At 29.7% G+C, this 13,368-nt stretch overlaps 1 protein-coding gene and 1 long non-coding RNA gene across 2 annotated transcripts in view; one reads left to right on the top strand and one right to left on the bottom strand.

The window, feature by feature from the left end:
• On the bottom strand, positions 599-2,817 carry LOC109349344 (AB hydrolase superfamily protein YfhM-like). The gene is made up of 5 exons (XM_019590107.1): positions 2,687-2,817; positions 2,385-2,599; positions 1,430-1,597; positions 1,114-1,349; positions 599-974 (listed from the first exon to the last, which is right to left on the bottom strand). The coding sequence occupies exons 1-5, from the start codon at positions 2,754-2,756 to the stop codon at positions 728-730; spliced, it is 936 nt and encodes a 311-aa protein (XP_019445652.1). The 5' UTR covers positions 2,757-2,817; the 3' UTR covers positions 599-727.
• LOC109349336 overlaps positions 10,835-13,368 on the top strand; it is a 37,986-nt gene continuing 35,452 nt past the window's right edge. The window contains exon 1 of the long non-coding RNA XR_002107949.1: positions 10,835-10,845. This is a non-coding gene — a long non-coding RNA (uncharacterized LOC109349336). The remainder of the gene's footprint in view (positions 10,846-13,368) is intronic.

The following is a 13,368-nucleotide window of genomic DNA, read 5'->3' as shown; positions in this document are numbered from 1 at the left end:
GAAGCTACTTCTAGAGTTAGTATTGATCTCATTCATTCATTTTAGTTAAATCTAAAGGTTTGTATGTCACTAAGTTTGGATTTTGTCTTCTACTTTCAAAGATTTATATAAGACCACTTTATGATTTTTTTTTCATTTTCGGATGTACAAATTAAAGTTGATTTTACTTTTTGTTCTCTAGATTTATGGATTTTGAATTGAATTAGTTATTTTTTAAATATTAGTCCATCCATTTTGAGTCACTTCTTAACGTTAGATGCAAAATGTTACCGTGAATAAAGATCTCGTATTCTCGAGGGTGTAATACTTCATATCCCAAACTAATCAAAACATTACTTTTTTTTGTTTTTAAAATTTTTCTTTTATTCATGTCACAATGTGTAACTGGACCAAGATAGAGAATGAAATATCATTGAGGATACATGATCTCTGTCCATTCTCACCCACCATCACCTCCCCCTTAACGCCTCACCCAACATTGCCAGTCACCATGAAGAAAGGGAGGGAGTGAGTGAAGAAGAAGAAATAAAGAAGCCAAGTCAAAAGAAAATGAATAAATAAAACATTGTTGAATGTCCAGCTAGATTCAAATCGTTTTTCAAGAGCTATAAATTATCTACTAGTATAATGAGATACTTTATTATCTTATTTATCTTAACTCCTACCGTGAACACTTCACACTCCTCATAAACCATTTATGAGTAAATTTTGACTTGAAAGTTCAAAATCAAGTGTGCTTGGCAAGGAAGGCAAGGATAAGCTGATTCACTTGTGCAGGAAATTGTTCTTGAACAAAATGGGATCCCTCAGGGATAAATGTAATCTCCAGATTAGTAGCAAACTGTTTCGCCATTTCACCCTTTGTTAAATCCTCAAACCCTGGAAACTTGATAACATAATCCTTGCCACCCATTATAAGAAGTGATGGAACTTTGAGTACAGGATCTGGTAAGTCAAAATTTCCACCAAATGACCTACAAATACCAACAGATCTACCATTAACAATAATTGACCTATATATTAGAAAAATCTGAGAGGCCAAGGGAGAAGGGACTATGCTTTATAGTAAGACATCATTTCACTAAAATAGACAATAAAGAAAAATGACAGCACCTATATGGAATCTGCAATGCAGTTTGGAATCCAGATTTCTCATACAAGGCTCCATATTCAGCAAGATCTTCCTCGGTTAGCCAAGAGGGGAGAGGGGTAGATGGTTCCACCAAATCCATGATCTCCTGGTTTTCATTAGCTATTGGTAACTCGCTACCGGAGAAGAGGATGTATACCCTTTTCACAACAGTCTTCGCATCAAAACGTCCAAAATCGGCTTCTGCCCTCCCAGGTATCTGATATAGACACATACAAAATCATGATTATGTTACTAGACATTATGGTTGAGATTAGAATCAAAGAGTTTTAAGCTTACCCTCCATCTCAATATGTAGAAGCCTTCAGGAAAGTATTTGTCATACTTAGAGAGGCTAGGTGGAACATATGGAATTCCCAGAGTAACAACTCCCAAGACCCTTTCAGGGTGCAAAATGGAAAATAGATGCGCCGGAAGAGCTCCAAAATCTTTTCCAACAAGAAAAACCTAGCGTGCAATCAGGACAGGAATCAGTTAAGCATCAAATATGCATATCATACAAGCTCAGCCACTTTTATGACACCGACATTGCAATATGCAACACAATGAACATGAGGAGAAGATCAATCACACTTGAAACAATGAATCATGTATTTCACTTAAAGAGGCAAACATAACTACATTCTACATGACTTTGCTTCCACACATACTCATCATTGAATTAAAGATATCTGTGGAAAAATTAAGCAAAATTATATTTTGAGTTCACAATGGTAATATACTAATATGTGGTTGATACCATTGATCATGGACAGTATAATAATTTCTCCTTAAATTTACAAGATAAAATAGATAATATGGTCATGTAGAGTCCATAGTGTAGAAGGAGAAATTATTACATAGTCATCACCAATACAATACTATCAACCACGTACATATTTACCATTGATTTGGAATAAGCTCATATAATTTTAAATTATTAAATAAATGATGAGGATTTGATCAAAAAAGTTAGTGGTGAACCATGTAATAATTTCTCAGGTAACAGAACCATTGCAGTATTTATTGCTACATTCACATTTTGATACGTTTGGTATTAGTTTATGAGAGAAAAAATACATGCACCGAGTGTGTATGCATTTTACACTGTCACTGTGTTATCCACATTGTTGAAGTTATATTCTTCAAAAAATGTAATAATACAAAAGAATTGTAAATGATACAGTGATTGTGATTGTGATTGTGTATAAAGTTTAAATGTTGGAGAAATATGTGATGATGAAGTAAAGGACACCTTAGAAAGAGAGAGTGCATCAAGAATTCCAAGGAGGTCAGTGAGAAGGTCAGAGAAGTTAGCCTTATCAGGCTGAGGTGGCGAGTCAGAAAGACCATATCCTCTATAATCTGGTGCAATCGCTCTGAATCCAGCTTCAGCAAGAGCTATCATCTGGTAACGCCATGAGTACCATATCTCTGGAAACCCGTGCAGAAATACCACCACGTTCGGACCTGAAAAACCGATCGGAAACAACCGTGAGATTTTTATTGATAGAATAAAATGAAATGAATTTGCATGCGGTTGATTCTCTTACTCACCGGTTCCGATTTCGGCTATGTGGAGGTTGAGAGAATCAACTTTGACGAACTTGTGTTGGATTTGATCCATTGAATTAGGTGTTGGAGTGAGATGCTGTGTTCTTCTCTCTTTCAATGTTAAATACACAACACTCTCTCGGTTGGTGTTGTAATTTTTTTCCTTCTTATCTTAAGGAGGTCTTGGACCACTCTATCAACCCATCATCTATTCTATGAAATTTGATTGACTTAGTACATGAAGACATGATTTTTTGGGACATATAATCTTTGCCCCCTTGTTGGTAGTCGGTGTTGTAATTACCACGTTGCATCTTGTCTTATGAGTAATGGGATGGGGATCACCTGTCCTCATTCCCGTCTCACTTGGTGTCCCAATCCAATTAAAAAGAAATATTATAACAAGATAAATTAAGATATTCACATTATTCTATATAGTTTGGTTGACTAGGTACATGTGGATATGATTATCTTGGGACAGAGGATCTTGTCTTGAGTAATGAACTAACCCTTTTCGGATGTGTGATGTCTTTCTTAACAAGTATCGTTACCAAAAATTGAACCATTGACTTGTTGGTCATCCTGATTATTTGACGGGACCTTACACCATTATATCAACGTTTTTTTGTTAGTTGGTATTGTAATTACAACATTGCATCTTGTCTTATTCTAGGAACAAATTATTTTTACCAAGTGTATCTCATCAGCTTATGCATAATGAACTAACTCATTTCAGTTATGTAATTGTTTCTCCCAACAAGTGTTACCGCGAAGAATCGAACTCTTAACATTTTAATCACTATGATGATTGAACATTGTCTTATACCACTATATCAATAGTAGTTGATGTTTTAATTATCACCTTTCATCCTGTCTCATTATTGGAACAAATTAATTTTATTTTGGTTTTACCAAATGTATCTCCTCAACTTATGGTACGGAACTAACCTCTTTCATGTGTGTGATTGTGCCTCCCAACAAATGTCGTTCATAAGAATTGAACCTTTGACCTTTTGGTCATCCTAATGATCTAACGAGACCTTACACCACTATTTCAACACCTTGTTGGTAGTTGGTGTTGTAATTACCATACTGTATCTTGTCTTATTGTAGGAACAAATTAATTTTATTTTGGTTCTACCAAGTGTATCTCCTCAGCTTATAGGTAAGGAACTAACTCCTTTCGGGTGTGTGATTGTTTCTCCCAAAAGTGTCGCTCTCACGAATCGAACATTTGACATTTTGGTCATCATGATGATCTAACGCGACCTTACACCACCATTATATCAATGTCTCGTTGGTAGTTGGTGTTGTAATTACCACGTTGCATCTTGTCTTATTGTAGGAACAAATTAATTTTATTATGGTTTTACCGAGTGTATCTTCTCTGGTTATCAGTAAGCAACTAACCCATTTTGGGTGTGTGATTGTCTCTTCCAAATGTGTCCTCTTAGAAATCAAATTTTTGTCTTTTCGTCATGTTGATAATCTAACGGGACTTTATACCATTATATCACGTCTTGTTAATAGTTGGTGTTGTAATTATCACGTTGCATCTTGTCTTATTGTAGGAACAACTTAATTTTATTGTGGTTCTATCAAGTGTATCTCCTCATCTTTAAGAAACTAATGTCTCTTGGAGATTGTGATGCCCCTCCGAACAAATGTCACTTTCAGGAATTGAACCATTGACCTTAGTGGCGAATCTTGATCTAAATTTTAGAGAAGAAAATACTATTTAATTATAATTTTATAACTAAAATTAATTGAGTCACAAAAAATATAAAGAATCATGCATGATAAAGTTTTCATCTATTTTCAATATAAATTACTATGTAGTGTGCAATAAATTAATCTTCTATCTTACTATATAATATTGTGTGGTTGTCTTCATTGTTGAAAATGATATTTATACAGTAGCTGGACTACAATAGTTAATAAAACAATATATGACTAACGACATATGATTGATAATTTTTCAATCTTGAACGATTAATGTCTAACGACACCAAAAACAAAATTTTCTAATTGACATATGAAACTAATCTTTTGTTGCTCATTAAAATTTATAGGATAGAATTTTTGGACAAAAAATATATATATAAGTATCCTTAATTAGTGTATGTATTATCAACATACATAATTTATTTCATCAAATGTAAAATGATTGAACTCAAATAAAATCATATTATTATAAGCACCATTAACATCTATAATGTAAGAGAATTTTATCAATTATATATAAGTTTTAGAATGATCACACTAATTGTACTATGTTTATTTATAAAGCTACAAATTTATCTCCATACAAACATTATTTGGGTGTAGGTAAATGAAGTACATTCACTATTCCAAAAAAATATGTCATTATGTGTCACTTTTTATAATTTAAGGGTTTAATAATTAAGTACTCAGCCACACCAAGTGACACATGAAGTGACATATTTTGTGGGACAATAAATATATTCATGTAGGTTAAATGATAAAAAAATTAAAAAAATTCAGGAACAACTGCCCTCACCTACCCCTTAAATGTTCTAACCATGCTTGATTTTTTGGCTTTCTAAGGATCTTATGTGACCTTAAACCACTAAACTAATGTGTTATTGGTGGGTAAGAAATTAATTTAAGAAAGAAATTAATTATATTTCTTAACATTACATTTAAAAAATATATTAATTATCTCTTTCATAATGGGGGTAGGTGATTGTAGATCGAAAGATGAAATTGATGAAATCAAACCAAATTTGTTTGATACAGTTTATAATTCATAGGTTTTGTTCAAATTGTGCTATCTTGAAATTGATGTAATATTGGTTTGTTTATATTTTTTTTATTGGTTTTTATTGATGCATATTAAAATATATTTTTTAACCAGGAGACTAACTTCCAAGAAACAAATTCATTAAATTTAAAATTAAATTAATAATATATCATTATCTCCTGAATACAGAAAGCATTCCTGAAAATTGGGAAATTTTTTAATATATAGAATTAATGAGGGCATTCTATAATTATTCATAGCAAAAACAGATACTTATTTATTAGTTGATAATACTGATTTAACGTTACCATAATTTTCATTTGAGAATTATTCCAACTTTTGTTACTCTTATATATCTTTTTTTTTCAACTTTGATGAACTTGTGTTAGATTTGATCTATTGAATCAGTTCTCTTCTCTCTTTAAATGTTAAACGAGAATAATGTATCTCCTCATATCAGGAGATAACTTATCTCCTTTAGCCAGTAAAAATGTGACATGTGTGCTATTTTGTTTATTTTTAAAAATATTTTTATAGAAAATGATGAAACATGATATATGTCATGGTTTCACTGGCAGGAAAAGATAAGTTATCTCCTTATACCAGGAGATACTTCATTCCCATGTTAAATACCAACCACTCTCTTTGGGTTGCTATTGTAATTACCAAGTTGCATCTTCTCTTACTCTAGTAACAAAATAATTTAAGAAATAAATGAATTATCTTTCTTAATATAACATTGCTTTTTAAAAATATATTAATTATCTCCTTCATGAATCATGAGAGTAGGTGATCCCAGATGGAACAATGAAATTGATGAAAGAAGCCAAATTGGTTTGATTCAGTTTATAATTCATACATTTGGTTCAAATTATGATATGTTACCAAAGTGTTGGATCAAATAGTACAAGTTTGATTTCCCTTCAGTAAGGTCTCAGATTCGAGTATTGTGGATGAAGAAAATACATGATGGGAGAGTTAGTCCCACATACATGTGGATGTTCCCGGCTGGAACAAGATTGCCTACTGTGCGAAGATAATGTGGGAAACTAAAAAAAATTATGATATGTTTGTTATAAGGTCCTATTAGATCTACAGGATAAGCAAAAATTTAAGTGTTCGAGGGAGCGACATTTGTTAAAAGGGCAAACACAAATTCATTATCCAAAAGATGAGAGAATATCTTGAAATCAATGTAATATTGGTTTGTTCATATGTCATGTAGATTATTGAAATAGTAGAAATAAAATTTAATAATGAAATCTAATTTTTTATTATGATTTTTATAAAATTAATATATCAAGGAACTTCAATGTGTCAGACATAGCAGTGGGCAGCAGATGTTGGAGGGAAGGTGATGACACTAAATGGGATGACAACGGATGTGGGTAGTATTTTCCCGTGCCTAAACCTGCAACATTTGTGAGCATCCGTGCGAGTAAAGGACATTTGCGGGTACCAAACGATTTTTTAATTTTAATTATATATTTATATAATTTGTAACAATCAATATGTAAAAATAATTATTACATGAATAATATGATATTTATATGATAAATTTATAATCATAGTGAAATATGTGTAATTTATTATAAATAATAATAAAGTATATGATATATAATCTTAAAATAATAATAAATATATATAAAAATTTAACTAAAAACTAAACATATAAACTTGCGGGTATCCGCGGGGTGAGTATCACAAAACCCGCTCTCGCCTATAAGCTATTATTGTGGGTACCCGTTATGAGTATTTTCACGGGTACCAACGTGTTTGGTTTTTTTGCCATCCCTATGACAGTTACCCCATATATATTTTTTTTTATTAAACGAGGAGAGACCATTTACTTTAAGAGTAAGTTTTTTAAACTTACTTCACTCCCCATCCTAGCCATCAATTTTAGGGAAATCCAATTATTTGAATTAGTGAGTAGATCTAAACCATTAGATATCCATAAAATTGATGACTAAGATATAGAGTAAGTTTAAGGAGTAAGTGAATTCATACTCTTATTAAATTCCTCTTAACCTTTTTATCTACACTAAAAACTATGTCTTCATGGAAATAATTGTAGGAGCTTACATTTTTCTTCATAGTTTGATAAATATATATAATGCAATTTGTGTAGTTCTTGGAAAATTAATAGATACTAGTCAAGATCTTTTACACGTGTAGATGTTTATGTTGCTTATAATATTATATCTTCATTTGAGTTTGTAATGATTTTACACATAATAAAATATATTATGAGGATAACATATTGTCTTTACCAAACTTTGAAGTCAAAATCTCAAGTTCCCAAGATTTTTTATAAATCGTTTAATATTGATAATATAAGTATTTTTGTGCAAAAATTCAATGGCCGTATTTCAATGAGTAAGAGAAGATTAACTTGATATATCAATTTTAACATTTTATTGTTGGAGTCTTTAGTCATTTAGGTTTGAAAAACTCTCAGTTATTTGTGAATTAAGTGCAACTTTGACAAAACGATGAAGATTAATGCATATTACTTGCTTGATCGAGTTATTCATCATATCTTAACTATTATGGTTCAAGTGTTCAACTGCTACAAAATATCATTTTCCGTAATGGAAACAATCAAACAAAATTATTTAGTAATATAGAAGATGAATTTCTTACAGAAAATATGATGATTTTTTTGGTACGTCGGAAATGGAAATATGACGATTTATATTGAAAAGGGAAAATTTGAAAATTTTACTTCTAATTAAATCATAGATGAGTTTAACTTTTTAAAAAACTGAAAACTAACCTTTAAATGAATGCACAATTTTCTTTAACATCTTTAATTGTCAGTTAGTGTTATATAAAATTAATATGTTATTTTGAAACATTAAAATAATTATATATGTTTCTTTATATTTTTTGTTACTCAATTAATCTTAACTATAAATTATAATTAAATATATTGCTCCTCCTAAATTTTAGGTCAAGATCCATGAGTGACACATAGTCTTGACATTTGTGTTAGGAAAACTAGCAAATATTTCCTCCAATCCTATATCACTCATTGTAGGAGCTTATGCAAGTACTATTATTATTAGGAGCATCAAAAGGAATAAAAAGACAACCATCTTAACTATTTTGTGTTATATTTATTATATTTATATGGTGAAGTAATACTTTTAATTATACCAAAAAGAAAAAAATGGATATATTGATTTTCATTTTCTTAAGAAAATAATAACTAAACCAATGTATAAAATCACATTATATATGTTCAATTTGGTTTGTCTTTTGTAATTTCAAACAGTTGAAATCAAACTCACTTATTTATTTTTGTCACAGTTTTTTATCTTCCTCCAAATATTCCTCCAAATATATCATTATCTCATCAATATAGAAAGTATTCCTGAAAATTAGAATTTTTTTTAATAGAATGAATGGGGGAATTTTATAATTATTCATAGCAAAAAAAAGAAAATTATTTATTAGTGGGTGAATTGATTTAACGTTATGATAATTTTCATTTGAGAAATATTATAGCTTTAGTTACTCTAATATATATATATATATATAATCGAATCAACTCGTATACATAACGAATATAAATGTATATGACTCAAATTCAACTCATTTTTATAAGGTCGATATTTAGCCCCAAGTTCAACTCATTTAATTCATGAGCTAAGTAGTATTCTATAATTATTCATAACAAAAAAAGATATTTATTTATTAGTGAATGACACTAGTTTAATGTTACCATAATTTTTAATTTAGAAATTGTTGTAACTTCAGTTACTCTCGTGTGCGTATATACACACACAATCGAGTCACCTTATATACCTAATGAAGATATGACTCAAATTCAACTCATTTTTTATGAGGTCAATGTTTAACCCTAAGTTTAACTCGTTTGATTTATTGTTTTTCCACTTGCTTCCTTTATACGTAATATTTGACTATTATATCTATAGAATTTTGAATGCCAAATTTGTTCGTCAAACATAATTTTTAAGTGTTATTAAAGGATGCCAAAATCAATGAATTTTCATGGATAACATTTTTATAAATAGTTGTAATATAGTTCTTGAAGAACTATTACCATGTATATAAAAATTTATTTAATCTTAGTATACTTTGAAAATGAATTATGGATATAAAAATCATATATTTTACCAATAAACTATAAATTGTGATTCATGCACATTTTATATGCTTATTTGTTTTTCATAACCAATATTTTTATATTATCACTTTACTTGTAAAAAACTAATCATTTTTTGGGTTTATGATTCCCCTTGAAATCAGGAATCAATAATCTAACATTTAGAAATTGAAATCTAATCGATTTATGTCTGGGTACTTTAGCTGAAAACTGAATATAAAATAATTTGTTTTGTTTGGGTAAAGTAGAAAGATTGTTTTTATATAGTAAATTCCAGAAAATGGTGTGAGATTATTTGTTTATGTTATGACTATTTTGATTGTTTTTTACATTATTTTTTAATATTTACCATCATATATATATTTTTACTAATAAATTTTAAAATCTTAATATTGCATAACAATCCATATCATTCCTAAACTTGAATTACATAATTCACAAAATAAATAGTACACAAATATCAAGTTTTATACAAAATTTTTAATAATTTCATTCCTAATTGAATCTCGAACAAGACATATATGTTCAAAAAATATATTATCCATGTATTCAGCAAGATCACCATCATTGGTCGCATCATCGTCAACATTTTGTATATCACCATCATGATCATCAACAATCTTAAACTATGATTTGAGATGTTATTCTGTCTAATAAAATTATGTATTGTCATTGTAGCAATAGCTAGTTGGACCTATGTAAAATATTTAAATTTGGGCATGTGATGCAAAATTACAAATTTATTCTCTCAAACAGTGAATGTTCTTTCTATGGTGTTCCTTAAGCTAGAGTGATGATAGTTGAAGACTTCATTTGACTATTAAATCCAGTAGATTGCTTGAATTCAGGAAGATGATATCGCTCACATTTATATGACCCTAAGTATCCACGGGGTGTTAGATAACCAACATCTATGAAATAATATTTATTGTGACAAACAATTAAAATTGTGAGGAGAAATTAGAACTCAATAGTATTAGTAGGATTACAAATAATATTAATTAAAATAAACTATTAAAGGAAATTGATTATCAAACCATTGAGAAGATGTGGCAATTTTAAGTTTCTATCATGGAGTGCTTCATAGAAAATTCTAGCATCATATACTCTCTCTTCCCATCACGTCAATGCAAATGTGAAGCACATATCCCAATCATACACGACCATGATATTCTGATTCGTGTTCCCATTTCTACCTATATATTTTATATGCTCAGTGTGAAGGACTACACAAGTAACATGAGTTCCATCAATTGCTCTAGTGTAATTTTTGAAATACAAATACATTGAGTTATATTGAATATGTTAAAAAACATTATTGAAATTAGGATCTTGTGGCTTAACCAGTTCTATGGATAACATCAAATAAACCACTAAAACTTTGTGGAAACATCTATTAACAGTTTTACCAGAGTGTTGAAATCTTTCTTGTATAATTCTATTGCCTACTCCATGTCCAACAACAAGCATAAACATGCCAACCATTTCAAATACCCCATACTTTTAGTATGCTTTATCCATATTCAACTAATTTATCACAAAAGATTGTAAAAACATGTTTTTCCATTCTAAAATTTTCATAACAATGAATATCATGGTCAGACAATAGTTCTTGAACCCATCCATGTCCCGTTAGTACACTTATTCGACAGGGTTCTTTGCACACATATTTTAAGCTATAATCAACAATCAACACAACATTAGTTGCTAGTAGAAGTAATACATCAGTATTAAAAATCTTCTTCATTTGAGTTATTATGATGAGCTTGTGATAACCATTTGTAAAATAGTAAGAGCTTTTCTTGCAAATATCATTTTATATATAAATTATTGACTATCATAGCATATCAACACAAATTAAAGTATACACTACAAATATAAAATAAAATACTTGATATCATTAAAGACACATGAGTTATCAATTATAATAAAACAATTGTTATCATTAAACACACATGAGTTAAACACACTACAAATATAATAACAACTAACATTAACAAGTACATCAGTTATCAATTATACAAGTGACAATTCCAAATATAAATTACAAATAGTACAATCTAATAATTTATCCCCTTAGAGAATCAATTTCATATATCAAAAATTAGTTTGTGTTAGTTAGTTTTTTCCGATTATATATGTACGGATAGTGAAATTGTAAGGGTGGAAACATGTCAAGTCAGACTTTGTCTTAAACAGGCCCAACCTATATAGCATATAGGAGTCTGGGCCTGGTCTGTTAGTCTGTTTAAAAAAAATTCAAAGCTTAGGCCTAGCCTGCTTAAAAGCCTGGTCTAACCTGTTAGCCTGGTTAAAGGCCAATTATATTATATGCACGTGAAATGGGCTATCATGTATACATTTTAATGGGCTTATAGACTTAATTTTATTTAGGCCCATCTAATTCTAATAATTAAATTATATTTTTATATACATTTTTATATTAATATTATATATATAAAAGTAAATTACACTGACACCCCCTGAGTTTTACTGAAATTACACAAACCACTTATTATTTTTTTGTTACAAAATGCATCAACAATTATAAAGAAATATTGTTTAAATCACTCTTATAATGTAGCGTAACGAACCAAAAATAATAAAGATTATTGATTTGTATATTGTTTAGAATTGTCTACACAATATATCATGTTTTGTTTAACTTAATTGCATTTATCACATTTTTTGTTTAAAAAATTACACTTATTTATTATACAGGGGTGGTCAGTGTAATGAAAGTATAAAACTAGGGGAGGTTTGTGTAAGTTTAAAAAAGTGAGGGGTGGTTTGTGTAATTTCACTAAAACTCAGGGGTGTCAGTGTAATTTACTCTATATATAATAATATTACTTATATTAAAATATTATAATTTCAACATTCTTATGTAATATAACTAAATAGGCCTTTAGGTAGCCTAAAGTCTGGTCTGTTAAGCTAAATAGGCTTTTTAGAAAGCCTGAGTCTGGCCTATTCGTGAAAAAAGTCTGGCTTGGCCTAGCCTGTTATAGGTCAAGTAGTAGGCCCATGATAGACAGCCTGACCTGTTTCCACCCTTATGAAATTGTCATAGAAAAACATAAAAGGAAAGCATAGACACACATAGAGAGAGTACCAAATAATATTTGATATATATAGTTAACGACTCATGTATAGTTAATAATATTGGATATACCCTTTGAGTTTTGGTCCCACAACTTCTCTTCTGCTAAAGACCGTAGTAGATAAATTATTGGCTATCAAATCATATCAGCACAAATTAAGGTACACACTACAAATATAAATTAAAATAGTTGATATCATTAAACACATGAGTTTGTGAATTAAAGGAGTGTACTTCCTAATGACTAACAATAATAACAACTAATATTAACAATTACATCAGTTATTAATAGTTTATCCCCTTAGAGAATCAATTTAATATGACAAAAACTAAGCTTTGAGTGTTCATCTCCTTGAGCCACATATAGTTTCCTTAATTTTATGTCTCTCAAGACGTAGCTGGATTGAGCAAGTAATTTGGAACCACGTTCCATGCCAAACATCTTCTTAACATCACAAATGACATTAGCAATAGAATAAGGATCACTCAACTCTTCATTTATGTCATTGATAATATCTCTAGTGCAAGATTGAACTACTCATAGTATTTTATCAAAGTAATTGGTGAGCTTCTTATGTTTTACTTTCTTACTTTTTTTCCCTAAAATTGAACCAACATTTTTTATTTTCCTTCCACTTAGGGTTAGTTTGAGAGTTGAATTTTGGAAGGAAAGGAATGGAAAT

Source organism: Lupinus angustifolius, chromosome LG06 (assembly GCF_001865875.1).
Source record: "Lupinus angustifolius cultivar Tanjil chromosome LG06, LupAngTanjil_v1.0, whole genome shotgun sequence".
Lineage (NCBI taxonomy): Eukaryota > Viridiplantae > Streptophyta > Magnoliopsida > Fabales > Fabaceae > Lupinus > Lupinus angustifolius.
Note: the sequence above shows the minus strand (reverse complement) of the source record. Positions and strands in the feature narration are given on the sequence as shown.

What these genes read in the sequence shown, in the direction of transcription:
- LOC109349344 (XM_019590107.1), bottom strand. Translation starts at nt 2,756, where the DNA reads ATGGATCAAATCCAACACAAGTTCGTCAAAGTTGATTCTCTCAACCTC. An exon ending in CATAGCCGAAATCGGAACCG is followed by an intron (nt 2,600 to 2,686) that starts GTGAGTAAGAGA and finishes TCGGTTTTTCAG; the next exon opens with GTCCGAACGTGGTGGTATTT. An exon ending in GCATTGCAGATTCCATATAG is followed by an intron (nt 975 to 1,113) that starts GTGCTGTCATTT and finishes TGGTATTTGTAG; the next exon opens with GTCATTTGGTGGAAATTTTG.